Source organism: Ascaphus truei, chromosome 7, assembly GCF_040206685.1.
Source record: "Ascaphus truei isolate aAscTru1 chromosome 7, aAscTru1.hap1, whole genome shotgun sequence".
Lineage (NCBI taxonomy): Eukaryota > Metazoa > Chordata > Amphibia > Anura > Ascaphidae > Ascaphus > Ascaphus truei.
In genome coordinates, this window is record NC_134489.1 from 99,471,231 (window position 1) to 99,494,442 (window position 23,212).

General features: G+C 45.3%; 1 protein-coding gene across 1 annotated transcript in view; it reads left to right on the top strand.

Annotated features, from left to right (window-relative positions):
* The window catches only part of CFAP65 (cilia and flagella associated protein 65), a 95,410-nt gene that overhangs the window by 663 nt on the left and 71,535 nt on the right, over nt 1-23,212 (top strand). Inside the window, exons 2-17 of the mRNA XM_075610068.1 lie at nt 1,118-1,196; nt 2,267-2,454; nt 3,667-3,769; nt 5,145-5,311; nt 8,094-8,293; nt 8,672-8,811; nt 9,933-10,155; nt 10,273-10,538; nt 12,007-12,207; nt 12,672-13,034; nt 14,192-14,329; nt 14,787-15,032; nt 15,901-16,125; nt 16,389-16,541; nt 18,096-18,261; nt 19,155-19,283. Coding sequence (XP_075466183.1) covers nt 1,125-1,196; nt 2,267-2,454; nt 3,667-3,769; nt 5,145-5,311; nt 8,094-8,293; nt 8,672-8,811; nt 9,933-10,155; nt 10,273-10,538; nt 12,007-12,207; nt 12,672-13,034; nt 14,192-14,329; nt 14,787-15,032; nt 15,901-16,125; nt 16,389-16,541; nt 18,096-18,261; nt 19,155-19,283 — 2,980 coding nt within the window. The 5' untranslated portion in view covers nt 1,118-1,124. The remainder of the gene's footprint in view (nt 1-1,117; nt 1,197-2,266; nt 2,455-3,666; nt 3,770-5,144; nt 5,312-8,093; nt 8,294-8,671; nt 8,812-9,932; nt 10,156-10,272; nt 10,539-12,006; nt 12,208-12,671; nt 13,035-14,191; nt 14,330-14,786; nt 15,033-15,900; nt 16,126-16,388; nt 16,542-18,095; nt 18,262-19,154; nt 19,284-23,212) is intronic.

Genomic DNA, 23,212 nt, shown 5'->3' on the forward strand with positions numbered 1-23,212 from the left:
ATTGACTTGCATGATGGTGCTGGGAGAAACTTTAGTTTCAAGTAGAAAATATGATACATATTACAGAAAAATATATGGGGGCTGGAAGTGGGGGTGCAGGGAGACCTGGAAGAACATACATACGGTAATGTATGTTACTGATTTTGTATGTGTAACACTCCCACGCACAAAAAAATGACTTCTGTGTATTTGCCGTCTCAATGGCCTTTGATTTTGAGGGTTTAGGAGCACTCACGGTATTGAAGTCCTTGCGTGTGCATACAGGATCAAGTCTTTTTTTCCTTCACTAAAGACCATTGGAGCTCCTGAATTCTTCTCCTTTTGCTCAATGGACTTTGAGACATTTAGAATTCCTATTACAATTTATATTGCAAATTCGTTGTAGGTTGTGTTATGCTTAGGGGACCAACATAGATGAAATGATAGTGTACAGACTGAGCTATCGAAACATTGTTTCTTGTGACTATACAGAAGTAACCATATTAGTCCAGTTTCAATAGTGATAAATAAATGACTACTTTCTTGGCCTGAGGAAGAGAGTGAACTCTCCCAAGCCTGCCCTAAAATATAAATTGTCAGTCCAAATAAAAAAAGGTATCACCTAATACAGACAGTGCTTAAAGTGTAAGAAACCTACGAAGTTTGGCAAACTGTACTATAAAGTGATATATGAAAAACTCTAACGTTGGTCTCCAAGTAACACAACCCAGAACGAATCTACATACCTCCAGGACCAATACGGTTACTTGATCTTTGAACTACGGTTTGTATTGCAACATACAATGTAATACAATACGGGAGACAGGACTGCATAGTACGTAATGAAAAATACATCAACATTGCATCACTGCAGATACATTAAGGGAGTATTCATTAAACTGTGATAGTGCCAGTTGGGGCACTATCTCATGGACAATACTATTGGTGTCAATGGGAACGTCTGTGCGTTAGTGCCTAGATTGACATTATTTAAGTTTAATGAAAAACCTCCTAAGTAAGGAAAAACCCATCGTATGAGAGAGACATATCACCCACATTTTCTAAGATCACTCAGAACACCTACTCTTCTGTCTCATATTACAAGTACTGACAGCAACATATTTCACCTCATAAACAGGAGTAAAATGCTTACCCAGGTTCACACGCGGCCCCTGGATTCTTTCCTGGGACACAGCCCCAGCACTTCCATCACGCTGGTAAGTAAATACAGTCTTATACATTTACTCAAGGAAAATTGCTATATAACTTTAAGAATAGTGCACAGGAGATTTTCGTGAGGACTTCCGTGCTGGTAATAACTCACTCACTGCCCCCAAACCCCTGGAATTCCCTTGCCTTCAATATCTGACTATCACCCTCTCTCTCAACCTTTAAGACCCATCTTAAAACACACCTCTTTAATGAAGCGTATGGGTAGCTCTGCTGGCTGATACTATACATCTCATATGCATTTACTCTGACCCTTTGCAGATGCGCTTACCATAACAGTCTCCTACTGTGTCTGTACGTTCTCCCCAGTTACCACTTAGGCTGCGGCCAGGCAGGGAACAGGCGCGCTGGCGCTACGCCCTGCCCGGCCATGCAATTCGTGGCCGGCTAGGCGCGCGTTCACCTGGGGGCGCGGCCACGACGTCACGGAGCTGGTTCGCCCTCATTGGGCGAACCGCTCACGTGACGCGCTTGCGAACGGCAAACTCAAATTTGCTTGCTCTGAGCGCCGAGCGGGCGCAGGCGCTTGCTCACGCCGGCCACACACATTGCCGCAATGTGTTTCATCGCGGCCAACGTGAGCGCGCCCGCCCGCTCAGCGCCACCCTGGACGAGGCCTTAGATTGTAAGCTCTTCATGGCAGGGACTCCTTTTCCCTAATGTTACTTTTATTTATGAAGCACTTAATCCTAATATGTCACGTGTGTTACTGCTGTAAAGTGCTATGGACATGGATGGCGCCATATAAATAAAAATGTAGTTACATACATAAAATAGGTTACTGTATATAACACATGATGAGGAGGACTCAGTACATGTAACGGAGGAACGCTTTTTATAGGGAGAAATACAACAAAATTCTGTCCTCAAGCACTTACAGTTTACTTTTGGTACAAGGAGATGATAAAGTTAAACACTAGATCTCATACACAGCTACACATAGCTTGCAACCTTAAACTAGTGTTATCTCTAATGGCATAAAGAGCAGAACAAATATAGAAAGAAAAGATTGATCCAGTGAGAAGTCTCCACTAAGCCTGCCTTTCCTACCTTGCAGAGAAATGTATCCTCGCAGAGGCATTCGAGGTCTCACACGCAAAAGAAAACCAGGGAGAAGAAAAGCAATTTCATGGGCATTGATGTGTGCGAGTATCTGCACTGGCAGAACTGGCATCCGGGCAAGGAGACCTCCAAAAATCTCACCCTGAAAAATGTCCGGCTGAAAACGCAGAAGCTGAAATTCAGGTGAGCAGAAAAGAGTGTCGAAAGTGCTCGGCTCACTCTGTCACTAGGAATAATCTAACACTGGCTGTTTGTAAAGCCGTGCCCCAAGTATTCCGCGCACTCACACGTCTCACTACTCACAATTAGCTTATAGGCTAAATAATCACAAAGTGATTACACAACAAAAATAATCATGTAAACATGTGAACTGAAAATCTAATGTCTACTCATTTCTGAGTTACAGTCATGAGAAACAGATATAAAGTAGCCAAATATGCTACTTTTTAATCAATTAAAGATTCTCAAATTCTGTTAAATTTAGCATCACTATAATTTTTCCGAAATATCTCTCAAAAACTAAGAGTAACTATAAATTGGAATTGATTATAGAAGGGGCATTTTCCTTTTACCTGCAGTGATGATACCATATAATGTATTTAAAGAAAACCTCATTTACTCCAGCAGCCAAAGGGATGAAATGTTGTATTCGTATGATTGATTGTAGGTTTTCATACATTTCATGGGATGAGCAGGATAATTATGTATAGAGCAGGTTTGCTGGCTCTGCACATCCTTAACCCAGGCTGTGCGGGAAAAGCTGTTCAACACGGCAGGCATAAGCCCGATGTGATCCATGTTAACTTGGATCAGAAGCAAAAAGTGACATACTGTGCTCATTTGCATGTCATTACCCAGAGTCCCTGGCTGCAGGGAAGAATAGTATGCTTAGAGATAATGGGGAAAGGCAAGTTTATAGTCTGAGACTTGTGAATATGTTCACAAGTGGGATTTTTATTTGTTATAGGTTTTCAGACCCGCACACGCTTGCTTTCAGATACTTCATTCAAGAGGATGTCCTGTTCGTCGCTGCTTCATAGATCTAAGGCCGCACTTATAGTGCCCGTGACGGGACGTCGCGGCACAACAAATGTATTGCTGCCGTCGCGTGCACTTATAGTAGAAACGGCGCGATGGCTTGGTCGCAATCGCTGGAAGTCAAGTCAATTTGATTTTTCCAGAGACCGCAGCGTGACGTCGCCGGCACTATAAGCGCAGCCTAATGAAGGAAGATATTTGGTCTCCATAGCCCTAGTTTAGTCAATGAAAGCAATCAGAGCTTGCCAGCAGTGTAGCTTTCTCCTGTATGTTTCCGCATATACTAAGACATTTAGGATTGCTCAGAAAGGCTTACAAACGTATTCTGACCTCTTATTCTGTTTCTTATTCAAACAGCCCTCCGAGAACCTCCTTTTTTAGCACGCTGTTTCCCCAGAGCATCACCCTGATTGCGGGCACCTCCTTCTCTCTCCCCATCACTTTCCGTCCGCTGGAGAAGGTAATGCCAACACTAGTGGCGGGCACAACAGGTACTGTTAACCCTGTTGTGCAGTGCATTGCAGGTCTCTCTGGCAGCTAAGGGTGTATGCTATTCTCTCCTGGAAGCACATTGGAGAGCGTGTTATCTTATAATATGTAGTGTATACATAGTTACATGAGGTTGAAAATAGATATACGCCCTTCAAGTTCAACCTATGCTACATTTAGAAGACAGATACTTTATCCTATATCCGTACTAACAGTATATTGATCCAGAGGAAGGCAAACAAAAAAAAAACATATATAATAATGATCTTTTATTCTACATAATAAAGTACTTATATAAATATATGGGGGTTCTGTGAGGTTTTGATGTTCACAATAATGAATGAAACTTACTTCATTAATCCATTAATACTGTTTAGTCTCTACTAAGGAAGGTTTTGAGGGCTTGATAACCTCACAGATATCCAAAATACTAAACACAATGTCTTTGTAAGTGAGCAATGCAGGTCTAATACCCCGTGAGTTGAAAATAATATCTCCACTACAAATTAGTGCTGAGAAATGTTTCCATGCTCTTCAAATCGTGAAATCAACAGTGTAAATCAGCAAAATTCTCACATCTGTCTCCTCTGTGTTACTCTGCCACCTGGTGGTGGAGGGGAGAATTGATTTAATGTGCAAGATTTTATAGCAACTCTACGTTACACTTAAAATAAGACTTTGGGGTCAATATCACTGCTATGAAACTGCGTCATATACTATAACATAATAAAACCTAAACATTAAGGGTAAAGGTCATTTGTATATAATATTTATTGATTTTTGTGATACTTTTGATGTATTTTGCAATCTATATTTCATGTTTTATCTGAATGTGCTTTTTAGTTTGAGGTGTATATCTAATCATTTTCTTGCATGTTTTTAAACATGTGAAGCTGTCATTTTCATTATAATATAAATCACATTATGTCTACATCCTGCAACTCCTAGTTGTATCCTCAAGCAATAAGAACAAATGAATTTCAAACGTATTTTATTTCTTTGAGAATACTCTAAGACCAGGGATGGCCAACTCCAGTCCTCAAGGGCCTCAACAGGACCGTGTTAAGGATATCCCTGCTTCAGCAAAAGTGGTGAATTCTTCGACTGAGCCACTGATTGAGCCACTTGTGCTGAAGCAGGAATATCCTGAAAACCTGACCTGTTGCTGGCCCTTGAGAACTGGAGTTAGCCACCCCTGCTCTAAGACATGTGGAGGTATTTATTTTTAGATTCCCTAATATGCTTCCTAATTTATCTGAAATGGTGCCTGTATTCCTTGCTTTGCCGTGCGGTACTGCCGTGGGGTTCGGTTCCAAGCCCTGTCCTCTATCTTTTTTTTGTTGTAGCACGATTATGAAGATTCCATTATCTTTGAGACGGAGGAAGGCACATTTTCTGTGGCATTACGGGCTACTCTTCCATGGCAGGAGCTGCTGTTCCCACGGTCACTCAAGCTGCCCACCTGTGCCGTCTATGATACAGCTGAGACTTCCTTTGTAATGCGCAGTGCTGGGTAATGTTCTGAGCTTTGCATGGTAACTCTTTTGATGAGGGTTTGCCACCTTTTATCGTGATGCCGGATTTTCAAACACATCGAGCCTTGCGAGCTTCCCCAGAACTGAGATAGTTTAGATAGATTTATTATATCCCTAATTTTCTTCGTTATGACACAGTGACCCCTCAGTTGTGTTCTTATGGAAATATGTGAATATAATCACAGGCTTTGGAGATTTCATAGGGTATTCTACTGGCCCTTGAGTACGGCCAGGAATGGGTTACCATCAAATGCACCTGCTCTTGTTAGTGGGGTGTCTCATCGCAGCTCAGTTACTTTAGTGCATTAGCGCCTCTCGCTTGCGTGGAACATGCACTGAGGCTGGAGGCGATGGGGGGTGGCGGACGCGTCACCAGGCTGGTTCGTCCTCATTGGCTGAACCGCTCACGTGACGTGGCCGTCGGGCTGCAAAAACGATTTAATTTGTCTCCTCTGTTGTCTGTCGCTCCATAGCGCTTGATCGCGCACGCGGTCGCACACACTATGCTTGCCTTCATTGGTCTACAGTCATTTGTTCTGGCGGCGTCATGGACACGCGCGCCGCCACTATAGTCGCGGCCTTAGGTTTAGGATAGGTGACCAACATTCTTTAAAACTGGTTACAAGCCAAAAATAAATACTTATGAAATATTACTGTTTACATTTGCATTCACAATGACAGTATTATCATAGTGACAGTTTGCAAACTTTATTGTAAATGTCTATTTTTCTAACATTGTAAATGTGACCATCTTCAGCAATATCACCCTAAAATCGTTTGATGTCCAATGCAGAACCTTTCAGGTAAGTCTGAGACATTGTAGAGCAGGGGTGAGCAACTCCAGTCCGCAAGGGCTACCAACAGGTCAGGTTTTAAGGATATCCCTGCTTCAGCACAGGTGACTCAGTCTTCGACTGTGCCACTGATGAAGCCACCTGTGCTAAAGCAGGGATATCCTTACAATCTGACCTGTTGGTGACCCTTGAGGACTGGAGTTGCCCCCTCCCCTTTAATTCATAACAATACTTCTGGGGTATTTCATACAGGGAGAGAACTAACATTGGAGATGCATATGCTCAAGGATATTTGAAGTAGGTCTTCATTGTGAGTCCAAGTTTATGCCTATTATTATTATTATCATTTATTTGTAAAGCGTCAAATTATTCCACAGCGTGGTACAATAGGGCGGGGATGCGCAAACTGGGGGACGTGACATTTTGTGAGGGGGGCACCGTGCTTACCGAGGCCTCGTGATCTTCGCCACAATATTTAAATTGATTGTATTGTACTGTATGTCTTTATTTAAATAGCGCCATTAATGTACATAGCGCTTCACAGTAGTAATACACATGGTAATCAAATAAATAACAGATAATATAAATAAAAGATCATGGGAATAAGTGCTTCAGACATAAAAGTAACATTAAGGAAGAGGAGTCCCTGCCCCGAGGAGCTTACAGTCTAATTGGTAGGTAGGGAGAACGTACAGAGACAGTAGGAGGGAGTTCTGGTAAGTGCGTCTGCAGGGGGCCAAGCTTTATGTGCCATGTGTTCAGAATAGCCACAGTGCTATTCATATGCTTCTTTAAGCAAGTGTGTCTTAAGGTGGGTCTTAAAGATGGATAGAGAGGGTGCTAGTCGGGTACTGAGGGGAAGGGCATTCCAGAGGTGTGGGGCAGTCAATGAAAAAGGTTTAAGGCGGGAGAGGGCTTTAGATACAAAGGGGGTAGAAAGAAGACATCCTTGAGAAGAACGCAAGAGTCTGGATGGTGCATAACGAGAAATTAGGGCTGAGATGTAAGGAGGGGCAGAAGAGTGTAAAGCTTTAAAAGTGAGGAGAAGAATGGAGTGTGAGATGCGGGATTTGATCGGAAGCCAGGAGAGTGATTTCATGAGGGGAGATGCTGAGACGGATCTAGGAAAGAGTAGAGTGATTCTGGCAGCAGCGTTTAGGATAGATTGTAGGGGAAACAGGTGAGAGGCAGGAAGGCCGGACAGCAGGAGGTTACAGTAATCAAGACAGGAGAGAATGAGGGCCTGAGTCAGAGTTTTAGCAGTCGAGTAACAGAGGAAAGGGCGTATCTTTGTTATATTGCGGAGGAAAAAGCGATATGTTTTGAATGTGAGGGGCGAATGTGAGAGAGGAGTCGAGTGTGACCCCTAGGCAGCGTGCTTGGGCTACTGGGTGAATGATCGTAGTTCCAACAGTAATGTGGAAGGAGGTAGTAGGGCCAGGTTTGGGAGGAAGTATGAGGAGCTCTGTTTTAGCAATGTTGAGTTTAAGGCGGCGGATGGCCATCCAGGATGATATAGCAGAGAGACATTCAGAAATTTTGGTTTGTCAGGGGAGAGCACGGGGCTTCTGTAACTGACTCTTACCTGATCTCGGGATTCCCCTGACATGCGTCGCCATGACAACGTGACGTCGTGACGTCACCGAGAGAGATGTTGGAGGGGGGGGGGGGGGGAGGCGTGAGCAAGGGTCAGAGAAGGCACGGGGGGTGGTGGGTGCACCTCAAAAAGTTTGAGCACCCCTGCAATAGGGACAGAGTTATGTATAGGACAACAAACAGTTACATACAAGTCAGGACGAAGACCACCAACAGATACAAAGAGGTAATGAGAGACCTGATCCAGAGAGCTTACACTCTAGAGGAAATGAGGGACGGTGTTGAAACAAGAAGGTGAGGTGGCTGCTCATTGGAGGGTAGAGTGTGGATCAGATAAATGACGCACAGTTTTTATCATGTGTTTTATTAGTGACCTGCAGACCCCTTTCAGGTGGGAGGTCACAGACCCTTTCGTTCTGACTCCAGCCAGTGGTGTGCTGGAACCCAAAAGTGAGATTCGGATGAAGGTCTTGTTCCGACCACAGGTCGCCCTAGTGCACGATGTGATAGCAACATGTCGATTTGGAGCTAACGAGGAACGTGAAAGGAGCATCCAGCTTACATCCATCGGTGAGGATACTGTATACATGAACGCTTATAGTAATAATATGTTTGCTTACGTAGTGCTGACAATGAACACAGCTCTTTACATAGATCACACAGCCAGGTACCTTTCACAAATCATGCATTGTACATTCCCCTGCATTGTAACTCAGTACTGTGACAATGTCCGGTTTTAGACTCGCTAAGGTAAACATAGATACCTTTTGGATCTGTCCCATCTTTTCTCAAAATATACACAGCACTCTCTCACTCTGACATTAGTAGCTCTCTCATTTTAGTGCTGCCTTACTTATCTCTCATTATAATTTACACGGCAGTCTTTTTCTCGCTCATGTTCTCCTCTCATTCTGCCCAATCAATGTGTTTACCTTTCCATTGTGCCAGCGAAGTACCCCCACCTACTTGTGAGCGTGCCAGGGGAAGTCCGTGGAAGTGCTAGTGAAAGGAAACCACTGCTCCAGTTTGGTCCTGTTGGCGTGGGCATAATAATGGAGAAGCACATAGAAATACACAACTTTTCACTGGTATGTTGTCCAAAGTAACACCGATTATACCCATACCATACCACGATCAGTTTTTGCCGTAATGAACGCCCACCTTGCACTGGAGTTGCGTAATTCTGTTGGTTACGTGAGTTGCCAACAACTTGCTCAGTCACCTGAACCTCTCCAGATTTTCTAATGATGGACCACAATAAAAAGGACATTGTTCCGGTCTCTCTTTTGTAACCATTTTGTAACCATTATGTATAACTGAGCATTATAAAAAGAGCACAAAGTGCCGGCATCGGTGCATAATAAAAAAAAACACTTTGGGATCCAGTTTGAGTAAAATGCCGAATTTGTCATTTTTATATTCATAGTAGAAGCCGTTGTAAAGTCCGCCTTCTATGGGACAAAGAGAACCCCTGCAGTACAAATCTTACAACAGGTTTCTCAATACAAACACTTGTTATTTAGTGAGCTGGAACAGTTTCATAAACTTTTAGGCTATAAAGTCAATTGTTCTAAATCCAAAGCATATTCATTTACCTAAATATAAGTCTAAAATTAAATTTTAATAGCTAAGACTAGGCAGTAAAAATTACTTGAAATAATTCAAATCTATATAAACATAACTATCTTGATCTATTTAGGACACGTAGGAAAGAACAGGACACCTGGAACAATTATGCTATATTGTGGCTAGAACGTATTTACTCGGTAGAAATGAATATAAACCCCAGGCTGGATATGTGTTAATCTCCAGGAAAATAGCGTCCATTATTGATTTTGGTAATGAGACGTTATGAACCCCGAGTTACCGGACCTCTGTGGATCTGGCCCATAGATTAAAATATAGGAAATGGGAAAAGGAATTAGATTCACAGCAGTCTGACAAAGAATGGTCTGATTGGATGTACTATAAATGTTTGAATATTATTTATTTGAATGTCAACCATTTGTGGCATTTCACTTTTGAAACAGTAACTGTCTGTAATAACGACCATGAAAATTAGATGTGGTGACGTATACTGCCATTGATATTGTAAAACAACATGTTAAGGTAATACTGTACCTCCTCTTCTCCCCTTTTATTTCTGCACCCTGTGAACATCCCCCTTTGAAAAAGGGTATAAAAAACAACGAAATGTTAACACTTGCAGGTAGATTCCCCGTTCCGTATTGAACGCGCCAAGCAGGCGTCACAAGTCGACTGTCCCTTTTACTGCAATACCGTACACGCAGTGGCTCCCGCCCAAGGGAAGCTGAGGATCCCACTGCAGTTTCGCCCACGCACCGTTGGCATGCAGAGTGTGGATTATTTCCATGTGATCCCAGCTGGTAACCTCACTAAGACAGTGCTAAAGGTCACAGGGTCATGTCGAGGTACGATCTGTATAATTTGACTTCACAAAAGCTCCTTCAGGGTCCAACATACCGATGTCAACAGATAACATGTTAGTGTATCACTGAAATCCTTCGCTGTATCTCTTCCCATGACAGGCCCATCCATGTCTCTTCTGAAGCCTGTGCTAAACTTTGGTCTGGTAAATTTGGGGGAGCAGGTCCTGCGCACCCTAGAAATTACCAACTCCTCTAACGTGCCGGCCCACTACCAGTTCTGCATTGACAGCAGCGACAGTGTCTTCTCTTTTGATCGATCTCGTGGGACACTGGGTTCCTGGGACACCCAAAGCCTGCAGGTGACCTTCGCTCCAAGTCGCCCTATCCCGCACTACCGGAGAGTGGCATGCCTCATCCACAACCAGGTCAGGCCGGTGTATGCACTGAAACATCCTCTGAGCTTTCCTTACTGTGTGATAACTTTTTGTTTTCATTTGAATTCAGATATTCACAATGAAAAAAAGACATTTACGTTGGGCCGGCGTTTTGACCTCGATGTGGATCTTTAAAAAGACGTTATGTACACAATATTTTTTAACCTTGGATACTTAAAGTGAGAATGCTCTTGGGGACCTAAAGGGTGTTAATGCAGTCATAGGATCCCAGTTTTTTAACTGCAACTTACTGTGTATATATGTATGTATGTATGCATGTGTATATTTATGTATGTATGTGTATATACACACATATATATATATATATATATATATATATTTATATATATATATATATATGCAAATATAGCTGTATGCTCATCTGCATGTCTTAGGCAGGTCTGCAACCCCGCCTTTCCCCATTATCACCCAGCATACAGCACTTCCACTGCAGCAAGGGATTCTGGGAAATGACATGCAAATGAGCACACATATATATATATATATATATATATACACACACACTAAAAAACTACTTTCAACAAGACTTTCAACTGGAGTTAAAGAGCAAACAAATATACACAAAGGTGGTATTTTAGCGACTCACACATGTGTCAAAGTATCAATCTCTTTCCTCCAAGTTGGGCGGCGTGTGTGTCACCCTTGCTTTTGGGCAGTGTCAATAAGAGGTGTTAGGGAGGCGTTTGCTGATGCACAGATTATGAGATATATCACATTATAACTTGTGTTTCCATCCGAAACATCCTCGGAAGGGGCATAAACTTCTCTGGCTAACAATTTGTATCAAATGTAAGGAGCACTTTCTTACATTTAACAGAAACAGAAAATGGAGCAGCGCGTCGAAACCAACGTCTATCCGCACTTTCTTTAAGTAAATCTACTAGTAACATTAACACTCAGCTCATGAAACAACTGCAAGTATATTGGTATGCATGTAACTAAGTGCAGAGAACTAGAATGTGGATGTTACTTTGTATGATCGGTTGGTCAAGTTCTATGTTGTCTCAGGACCTGCATACTGGTCATGCCGTAACGCGGCTGCAGGCTATTAACGCTTTGGCCAAAGGGTTTAACTAAATGACCTTACTCATGAGAATACTAACATTGAAGTATTTAACTATGTATTTTGTCACATTGGATGTAGCATTGGGTATTTTAGTTTTTTGTTGTATACATTTGGCCATGCTCAGTACACACACACACACACACACACACACACACGTTCTGGAGTAAGAGCTTGTAGGGAATGTGTGATCACTATGTTGTCTCAGGAATGTTTTCAACATATCTAATTTATCCTGACACGTTAAATATACATGTGCAAAGGTGGCATTTAAGATATGCTATGTATTTAGTAAAAAAAAAATTATACATTGAATTTCAGTAATATACAAAGTATACAAAGACTAAAATTTACTAAACTACATTTGTTTTCCAGGACCCGCTGTTTCTGGATTTGATTGGCACTTGTCACTCAGACGAAGATAAACCAGCTATTGTGCTCCCAAAGCACCTGCCCCTATACAGGACGAACATGGCAAGGGGCCTGACCTTCTACCCTCCAGACATCCTGTACAATATGTTACAGGAAGGGAAGCTGGGGACAGATCCAGATGGAACCCTGAGGCTTCTAGCACAGGTCTCGTATTCACGGAGGATGCAGACACTATGTGGGATATATAATGCATAATGTCATTTGCATGTAGTAACTTTTCTGTGACAAAACATTTGACAACTTTTACGGCTTGAAATCCTCATCCTACCAAATTAGCAGCCCCTTAATGATCAGCTAAACACTGCTTAAAATTGTTCAGCAATTCTTGCTTTCCCCCCATTTATAGATAGGGTGGTAAAAATGGACCCCCAACCTCCCCCCTCCCCCCAGGGGGTTTTCTGGAAGACATTCGAAATAAACTTTTGTGGTAGAATTTCTGATTGAGATTATCATAAGATTAACAGGAATTTACATCAGTATGTAATGTTACTGCCACGCATGTATGGTGCTGCACTGAATGCCAGTTATTAAAGGACATCATTACTGGGGATTAATGACTAGTTTCTCCTCTGTGTTCTTCTAATACTGTAGTCCTACTTTTTTTCCAGGATGCAAGTGACAAACCTCCTGAGGAATACCCCAACGCGGACTCCGTATCTGAATTCTTTGATGATAACTTTAGCAGTGATGTCTCTATGTCACCACCGCATGTGACCGCTAGTTGCAAGGACTTCAATTTTGGCCGCTGTGCAAGGCGTGGTGGCGTGGAATCTCTCCCCTTATCCCTGACCAATCACACCAAGGGAAAGGTGACAGTCACCTGGTCCTGCAAACCTAACAGCCCATTTGGGGTCACCCCAGTGTGCATAGAGATACCACCCCTGAAATCCACAGCGTTAAGACTGGTCTTCCAGCCGTCGCAGCAGAACACACTCTATAGCGGTGAATTGGAGGGCTTTATCTTCTACAAGGTGAGCTGAACGAGAGATGTCCTTTACAGGAACACATAGCCTGCCATTTCCATGCCTGTTTAGTTTGGTGCAGCCATTTAGTGAACCCCCGAGCCGAATCTTCGCTGATCGATTGGCAACTTAGCTAATTACTTATCATTGTGTGGATGGTATTGATGCACATATTAAAAGGGGGGGTGGCAGGGGGGGGGGACCGGCAGCTTGGAGTGCGGCTTTAAAATTGGAACTTCCTTTTTTGTAAAAATGTTCAATTGGCTCCTCCTTGGTATATACAGAGGCATATCATTTGTTTAATACCTCTCTGACTTCTCCTTATGACCAATAATTTGCTTGCCCATCTCACACTCAAAGGGTCCTATATTCTCATTTCTAATCTTTTCGCTATTAATGTACTTGAACTTTTTAGGATTTATCTGACTTTCCATGGTGTCCTTTTCAATTCTTTCTAATCTGATTGCCCCAAAGTTTTAACATAGAAGGCGACGTGAATCCATAAATACATGATTACAAACCTGGCATCTGTATATGTATGCAGGAGTACAGAGCCCACTCTCTCTCTCAAGATTAATCGTTGCAGAGGCCGTCACATCTAAGACCTGAGGGTAGCAATCATAAGTAGTATCTTCTCTCTAAAGCAGTGTTTTTCAACAAGGGTATTTAGGAACCCTTGGGTTCCCTGGGCATCTCTAAGGGGTTCCCTGCCATTTCCTGGTCATTAGAAAATTGTATCAAATACGGAAGAATTCACGATACATCTGATCACAGAGTTGCTATTCCAGAGGGTTAGGGGTTCCTCAGAATTTCACTGAGGTTTCCTTAACCAAAAAAAGGTTGAAAACCACAGCTCTAAAGCATGACACTTCATGGCATGGCTGCATGAATATAGAGACAGTCACCTACGGGGCTTAGGCTTACTGTCAGAACTACAGATTCTAGGACTTGGGTGGAGGCCATCATAATTTGGCAGTCAAGTCTTGGATGCTGGGTAAAGGAATGGGCACAAGAAAACAATGCTTGGCACAAATTGTAAGTCATCTGAAGGTCATTTGATCAATTTCCAGTGTTCATGTGCCTATGTCATGACACTCCATTAATTGATATGCTTGGCTTTTTTTTAACTGGGTATGCACATTTGACAAGTATTCCTTCTTCCACAGGTCTTGCGTAATTACCGTAATGTGGAGGATGTCACCCTGTGCCCACCCTGGTGCATTACGCTTCAGGCAAGAGGGCACACTTTCGATCTAGGACAGGAACACTTTGTCCCAAACTGTGTACTCGACTCCCCCCGTGTGGTAAGAGACTTCACATAAGTCACACGGGGAGCTTTCTGAGCACAGTGATTCAGTGGAGGTGATTCCAAGGCCACTCAAAACTGTTGCAGGATACAAATAACTCACATTGCCTGCCCCATTTCTCGTGTGCCACCTGGATTATAGAAACAGCTACTACGTGTACTGTATGAATGACCCTTATTACTTTGGGTTTGAGGGCAGCACCACACAAAATCACCCAGCATCTGTGTGTGATGGCTATTTTAATGTATAATTTTTCTAGGCAGATGATTTGTGCGACACTGCAGATAATGAATGTTACTTTAAATATATTTTGTGTTGGATAACAGCAAGACATGTTAGATCACTGCAAAATAAAGGGCCTCCATTAATAATCAACCAATGTGGCTTTTAGTCATTGTAAGCTATGCCAGTTATCTCCGTCCTTACTACTTATTCTTCTATCGTTTTGCCCCAGGTCTTTCCTCCAGTAAACCAAAATGTGCAGACCCAGCGCAGTCTATTGCTGCAGAACACAGGGCACAGTTTGATGACCTTTATTGTTGACCAGGGTTCCTACCCCACCATCCAGGTGAAACCCCTCTCAGGTCACTTAGCCCCCGGATCCCACCAGGTTTTGCTTCTGAGAACCAGCCCTAAGGAAACTAGGCTAACAAAGCACTGCCTGCCACTGCAGCTCAACTACAGCCCTGACTACATCCAGGTAATCAGCACAACTACAGCCCTGACTACATCCAGGTAATCAGCACAACTACAGCCCTGACTACACCCAGGTAATCAGCACAACGACTGCCCTGACTACACCCAGGTAATCAGCACAACGACTGCCCTGACTACACCCAGGTAATCAGCACAACTACAGCCAGGTAATCAGCACAACTACAGCCCTGACTACACCCAGGCAATCAGCACAACTACAGCCCTGACTGCACCCAGGTAAGCAGAACAACGACTGCCCTAAGTACATCCAGGTAATCAGCACAACAACAGCCCTGACTACATCCAGGTAATCAGCACAACAACAGCCCTGACTACTTCCAGGTAATCAGCACAACAACAGCCCTGACTACATCCAGGTAATCAGCACAACTACAGCCCTGACTACATCCAGGTAATCAGCACAACTACAGCCCTGACTACACCCAGGTAAACAGCACAACGACTGCCCTGACTACACCCAGGCAAGCTGCATACTCACTGAAAGAGGTTGATAGACTAGGTACCACTCCAGCAGAAAATGGTTATCCACTTCCACTCACTTAACATGACTGCCACGTCCAAATTATCATTGTCGTGTTACAAACTCCTACGTAGGGCTTGGCACCAACTTAACCACATCATCTAAAGTTGACCTGCAGAGCGTTGCACGTTTCTGCCATATTTCCCCTTTTGAGGAAACTTCCTCTGACCTTAATAATGTCGCACACCATGCTCTCCTTCCATAGAGAAGGGTATTCCCGCTAAAATAACTGTTCTAAAATGACAAAGCATTACTACTCTCTCATTCCATATCGTGTTGTCCGTCGACTCTGCATCACTCGCCTGTTTCTCTCTCTCTTTCTGTCCTGCAGGAAATCGTGCTCTTCTCTCGTGCAGAAACCGCTCAGCTCCTCCTGGAAGGGGAAGGAAAGCTCTTCTTTAAGCCCACCTGTGTGGGGACCCAGTCCGAATGCTCTTATTCTCTGAAGAACTGCTCCAGGCTACCTCTGCACTTTGAGTGGAAGATACAACACTCAGACATGCCATTCATTTCTGTCAGCCCACTCTGTGGGGTTATCAGACCCAATGAGACCATGGTAAGGAGCCGTAACCAGAAGCGCTCAGTTTTCTTTTAGTCTGTGCATTGTAATGAAGCTGGCATGGAATTCTGTGCCGAAATAAACATATGACAATATCACTAGCAGGAACATATTGTTCTCGTTTCCCCTTCTGTTTAAAATGTATTTTTTAGTAGACGTGTTTATTACTGGCCCTGTCGCTTGACAAGGACCCAAAACATAACCTTGAAATATGAATGAGTCATGTCAATGAGAAGCAAACTCGTGGTTATTTTTTACAGGCTCAGACATGGTCCTTTGTGCCACAAGAAGAAACAAATTATTTTGTTAAAACCACTGTGCTCACATGGGCAGCTGAGGGGGGCCCTGTACCGCTCAAGAAAAGCCGCCACATCCTTCGTATCAGTGGAGAGGGCTGCATGGGAACCATTTCTGTAAGTGATACTTTATTACATGAGAAACAGAACAGGGGGAGTGAGAGCAGAGAAAGGATGGAACTGTTCAAAGCGGGCGGGAAAACAGTAAACAGAGTTAGAATAACTAGAAAAGACCAACAAATAATACTGGATGGCAGCAAAGCCCATGCTGTGAAGACAAGTTCCCTGTGCTGGAGAAGGGTTTAGCTCCATTCAAATGAATGGCATTACATTTTCTCCATCAAGGGGAAGATGGCTTCACAGCATATTTATTGGGGCCAAAGTCTAACATTTTGGAAAATGTAACATCAGAACATAATTTGGTCAGATTGTATCCGTCCGACTATCTGTTTCCTTCTTTCTGTTTCTTAACCTGTAGTAAAATTTAATAAAAAGGAATCCATAGACAATGTCAGGATTGATTAGCTTTAAAACATGCTTTTAGGAGCCCTGAGGTCCTTTCTTCATGTATGGAAAGGATTCGGGTTATACGGAAGGCAAAGTGCCAACCTGTGAGCTGGAAGAACAAAGAGAGACCCATTCTTGTGTAGGCAACATGATTAAAAAAAAACCACAAAACAGATTTACACAATTTAAAGAGTTGTCCCCGAGATAATCATTTAGATTCCTAAGGTGTTCATTAGTAAGATCTCACCTGGGATCCAGTAGTGGTGGTCACATCTCCAGAAAAGGCAATGGAGAGGGTCTGAAGAGAAATGGTACATTAAAAGCTTTAGAAAGAAAGACTTAAGGAAGACCTGTGCATATACAGAGAAGGGACAAGATGGGCATGATAGATACTTTTAAATACATTGTGGGTAAAAAGTATTTTTTCTAAGTAAAAGCAAAACACTAAAACAAGAGTAATGCTTTAAAGCTGGAAAATGATAGATTTAAAATACTTGTCAGCAGACGGCTTCATAGAACTTACCACTGGGAAAAGGGCAGAGAAGTTCCAACTGCGGCCTCACTGCTGTGCTATCTTCTGTATGAAGAACTTTTACCCTACTATTGTCAGATGGTAATTCAAAGCCCCATTGTTCGCATTGATATCCTAATGTCAACGTCAGATAGAAACTGGAAGTTAAACGTCTTTATTTTGCAAGGAAATGTTGACGCAAGCGCTAGTATCGGAGGGGCCAAGTGCAAATCACTATTCCCGGCTGCAAGTTACACTATCGTAATACATCATTATGATGGAGGCATTTGGTCTGCAGCTTCATTGAATTATCTACCCATAATGTATAACAGCCCATCTATTGCTTAGACATATCAGGGGTTATACAGACTAGTGATGCAGAACTCCAGTCCTCAAGCATCCCCCCTCCCCCCCACCGCCAACAGATCAGGTTTTTAGGATCTCCCTGCTTCAGAACAGGTGGCTCAATCAGAGGCTCAGTCAATGACTGAGCCTCTGATTGAGCGCCACCTCTGCTGAAGCTGGGATATCCTGAAAACCTGAACTGTTGGGGGGACTTGAGGACTGGAGTTGAGCCCCCTTGATATAGACAACTGCTTAGAATACGTAGCCCTCCCCACCTGGACATACAGAATCTTTTCTTTTGTCTTCAGACAGAGCAGGAGCAGGTGGACCTGGGAAACATTTTGGTTGGCACCTTTCAGTCATGTGACCTGTTGCTGTCGAATAACGGAGATTGCGCCCTTGACTACGCACTGAGTACCAAGCAGGATATTACCGGGCCGTGTGACCCAGATGATGTCATCAATGACCCGATCGGTGGGCAACGTCCGCCTGTAAAAAGGCTGAAACTCTGTCTTCTCTTTTGTGAAAGCCCTGCAGTACATTGTTTAATTGAGCACTTCCCTGCTACAAAGTCCTGCAGACCATATCTACCTGGATTCCTTTAATTTTGCCTTTCGTCCATTTGTCATACAAGAGGCTTCTCTTTGATGTAGGATGACCAGATGTTCCGGTTTAGCCAGGACAGTCCCGTTTTTTTTGGACATCCCGAATTTTTTCTTAAATGCCACCGTTTTTTGGGATGTTGGCGCATGCGCACGAGCAGCTGGCAAGTACCGATCGCACATGTGCGCCTGGCAAGTGCCCATTGTGCATGCGCAGCCCGGAAATGCCAATTGCACTAGAGTGTTGGGGCGCTTGCCGGCTGCTCATGTGCATGCGTGATGGACGCTTGACGGCTGCTCGTGTGACTGCGCGGTGGGCGCTTGCCGTTTGCGCATGCGCGGTTGGTGCTCGCCGTTTGCACTTGCGTGAAATTTGCCCTGGTTTGTCCCAGGAAAAATGTGGTCACCCTACTTTGAGGGCTTCTCACAAGCCAGGATTTTAGCTAGTGGCTAGTAAACAGATAGGACAGCATAGAAGCTCAAAGATAAAAAATAAATCAGTCACTATGCAAACAAAGTGCATGAATAAAAAATGTATTCTGCACTGCCATTGCTCTTAAAAATGAGCACAGATGCATGGAACATACTATTTCATCTGACACGGCGAAGGTATTTCTATTTTTTTATGTGTGGAAGCCACAAAAGTCTGCGTGATCTTAAGGCCACATAGTATGATTATATCAGGCAACATCATTCATCCCCCAAACTGTATATAAACCCAACGAAAGCCTCCCCCTCACTGCCCCTCTGTTTTTCACTGAATAGCTCTGGACTTTGAACACGACAAGGGAAGACTGCCCGCACGGACCAAGCTCCGCATCAAGATAACAGCCCGCCCTGCCCGCAGGCTGCCGTACACATGGATAATTAGCTACCGCATTCTAACACCAAAAGGTAAATAATGTTTCGGAAAGCGCCAAATCAGAGTAAAAACTAATATACACGAATGGTAGAATTTCATATTTGAAGTTTGCAAAGTTCTGCCAGACATGTTGACCTTGAAGTATAGATTTGCCATACTGTAGTGTAGGTTATGGCACCTTATAATAAATAACATGGTTCTTCATACGGTATACAGTATGTAATGGCGTTCACATGCAGAGGTTTTGAAACCTCTCATTACTTCTACACATTAAGACGGGACCTGCAGAAAGAAAATATATTATTATTTTTAAAAGCCCTTTGCACATTTACATCTGTGAAGAGGTCTCTTGTTGATCCTACAATGCACCTAAACATTTTACATTTCTACTCCCCATTTTACTTACTACTAGCTGATATACCCGGCGTTGCCCGGGATTGAATGGTCCCGCTCCCCCTCTCTGTCCACTCACCCCCTATCTCTGCTCCCCATTGCCCTCTCTCTGTGGGTGAGTTAGTGACTGGGTGAGTTAGTGACTGGGCGGGTGAGTTAGTCAGTTAGTGATTGGGTGGGTGAGTTTGTGAGCGGGCGGGTGAGTTAGTGAGGGCGGGTAAGTGAGTTAGTGAGCGGGGTCTCAGCTTGTGACTGGGTGGGTGGGTGGGTAAGTTAGTGACTGGGTGGGTGGGTGAGTTAGTGACTGGGTGAGTTGGTGACTGTGTGGGTGGGTGAGTTAGTGACTGGGTGGGTGGGTGAGTTAGTGACTGGGTGGGTGAGTGAGTTAGTGACTGGGTGAGTTAGTGAGTGGGTGAGTTAGTGACTGGGTGGGTGAGTGACTTATTGACTGTGTGGGTGAATTAGTGACTGGGTGGGTGGGTGGGTGAGTTAGTGACAGGGTGGGTGAGTGAGTTAGTGAGTGTGTGAGTGAGTTAGTGACTGGGTGGGTGAGTGAGTTAGTGACTGGGTGGGTGAGTTAGTGATTGGATGGGTGAGTGAGTTAGTGACTGGATGGGCGAGTGAGTTAGTGACTGGGTGGGCGGGTGAGTTAGTGACTGGGTGGGTGAGTGAGTTAGTGACTTGAGTTAGTGACTGGGTGGGTGGGTGGGTGAGTTAGTGACTGGGTGGGTGGGTGAGTTAGTGACAGGGTGGGTGAGTGAGTTAGTGAGTGTGTGAGTGAGTTAGTGACTGGGTGGGTGAGTGAGTTAGTGACTGGGTGGGTGAGTGAGTTAGTGACTGGGTGGGTGAGTGAGTTAGTGACTGGGTGGGTGAGTTAGTGATTGGATGGGTGAGTGAGTTAGTGACTGGATGGGCGAGTGAGTTAGTGACTGGGTGGGCGGGTGAGTTAGTGACTGGGTGGGTGAGTGAGTTAGTGACTGGGTGGGTGGGTGAGTTAGTGACTGGGTGGGTGGGTGAGTTAGTGACTGGGTGGGTGTGCGGGTGAGTTAGTGACTGGGTGGGCGGGTGAGTGACTGTGTGGGTGGGTGGGTGAGTTAGTGGGTGGGTGAGTTAGTGACTGGGTGGGTGGGTGGGTGAGTTAGTGACTGGGTGGGTGAGTGAGTTAGTGACTGGGTGTGTGGGTGAGTTAGTGACTGGGTGGGTGAGTTAGTGACTGGGTGGGTGTGCGGGTGAGTTAGTGACTTTTAGTGACTGTGTGGGTGGGTGAGTTAGTTAGTGGGTTGGTGAGTTAGTGACTGGGTGGGTGGGTGAGTTAGTGGGTGAGTGAGTTAGTGGGTGCGTTAGTGACTGGATGGGTGGGTGAGTTAGTGACTGGGTGGGTGGGTGGGTGGGTGGGTGAGTGAGTTAGTGACTGGGTGGGTGGGTGAGTTAGTGACTGGGTGGGTGGGTGAGTGAGTTAGTGACTGGGTGGGTTGGTGAGTGAGTTAGTGACTGGGTGGTGATTGAGTTAGTGACTGGGTGGGTGAGTTAGTGAGTGGGTGAGTTAGTGACTGGGTGAGTTAGTGACTGGGTGGGTGAGTTAGTGACTGGGTGTGTGGGTGACTTATTGACTGTGGGTGGGTGGGTGAGTTAGTGACTGGGTGGGTGAGTGAGTTAGTGACTGGTGGGTGGGTAAGTGAGTTAGTGACTGGGTGGTTGAGTTAGTGACTGGGTGGGTGGGTGAGTTAGTGACTGGGTGGGTGGGTGAGTTAGTGACTGGGTGGGTGAGTGAGTTAGTGACTGGGTGGGTGGATGAGTTAGTGATTGGGTGGTGAGTTAGTGACTGGGTGGGTGGGTGAGTTAGTGACTGGGTGGGTGAGTTAGTGACTGGGTGGGTGAGTTAGTGACTGGGTGGGTGGGTGAGTGACTGGGTGGGTGAGTTAGTGACTGGGTGGGTGAGTTAGTGGCTGGGTGGGTGAGTTAGTGACTGGGTGGGTGAGTGAGTTAGTGACTGGGTGGTTGAGTTAGTGACTGGGTGGGTGGGTGGTTGAGTTAGTGACTGGGTGGGTGGTTGAGTTAGTGACTGGGTGGGTGGGTGAGTTAGTGACTGGGTGGGTGGGTGAGTTAGTGAGTGGGTGGGATGATTGAGTTAGTGAGTGGGTGGGTGAGTTAGTGACTGGGTGGGTGGGTGAGTTAGTGACTGGGTGGGTGGGTGGGTGAGTTAGTGACATGAGTTAGTGACTGGGTGGGTGGATGAGTTAGTGACTGGGTGGGTGAGTTAGTGACTGGTGGGTGAGTTAGTGACTGGGTGGGTGGGTGAGTTATTGACTGGGTGGGTGGGTGAGTTAGTGACTGGGTGGTGGGTGAGTTAGTGACTGGGTGGGTGAGTTAGTGACTGGTGGGTGAGTAAGTGAGTTAGTGACTGGGTATGTAGTGACTGGGTGGGTGAGTTAGTGACTGGGTGGGTGAGTGAGTTAGTGACTGGTGGGTGAGTTAGTGACTGGGTGAGTTATTGACTGGGTGAATGAGTGAGTTAGTGACTGGGTGAGTGAGTGAGTTAGTGACTGGGTGGGTGAGTGAGTTAGTGGTTGAGTGAGTTAGTGACTGGGTGGATGGGTGAGTTAGTGACTGGGTGGGTGAGTAGTGAGTGAGTGGGTGGGTGAGTTAGTGACTGGGTGGGTGGGTGAGTGAGTTAGTGAGTGGGTGAGTTAGTGAGTGGGTGGGTGGGTGAGTGAGTTAGTGAGTGGGTAAGTTAGTAACTGGGTGGGTGGGTGAGTTATTGACTGGGTGGGTGGGTGAGTAGTGACTGGGTGGGTGAGTGAGTTAGTGGTTGAGTGAGTTAGTGACTGGGTGGGTGAGTTAGTGACTGGGTTGGTGACTGGGTGGGTGAGTAGTGAGTGAGTGGGTGGGTGAGTTAGTGACTGGGTGGGTGAGTGCGTTAGTGAATGGGTGGGTGAGTTAGTGACTGGGTGGGAGAGTTAGTGACTGGGTGGGAGTTAGTGACTGGGTGGGAGTTAGTGACTGGGTGGGTGAGTGCGTTAGTGACTGGGTGGGTGAGTGGGTGAGGAGTGAGTGACTGGGTGACATTTCCCCCCCCCCCATACCAGAGGCGGCGGCGGCATGAAGCTAGAGGGCAGGCCGGCATCCCCCCCCCCGCACCTCCCATACCTCACGTGGCAGCGGCATGCAAATAGTTAGCGTCCCGGCATCCCCCACACCTCAGGCGGAGAGGAACCTTTGGGGAGGTGACAGGGAGGTACGGGGAGGGAGGGGGGAGTGAGGACAGTCAGCCCCGCTGCGGCCGCCACTGCTCTGCTCCCCCACCGGCATGTTAAGGGCGCGCCGAGGTGTGTTCCAGGCGGGAGAGGGTGGTGCGGCTGTGGCGCCCCTGAGGTCTGTGAGGTGCAGGAGCAGTGGCGGCGCCCAGTGGCAGGGAGGCAGCCACCGTGATCGGGGACAGCGCAACTCCGCGGCAGTGACACCCCCCCCTTCCTCTACTTCCGGCCGCCGCCATCTTAGGCACTTGCGCCGCGAGGGAGGAAGGGGGTCCTTCAGGCCGCCGCCATCTTGGGCACTCGGCGCCGCGAGG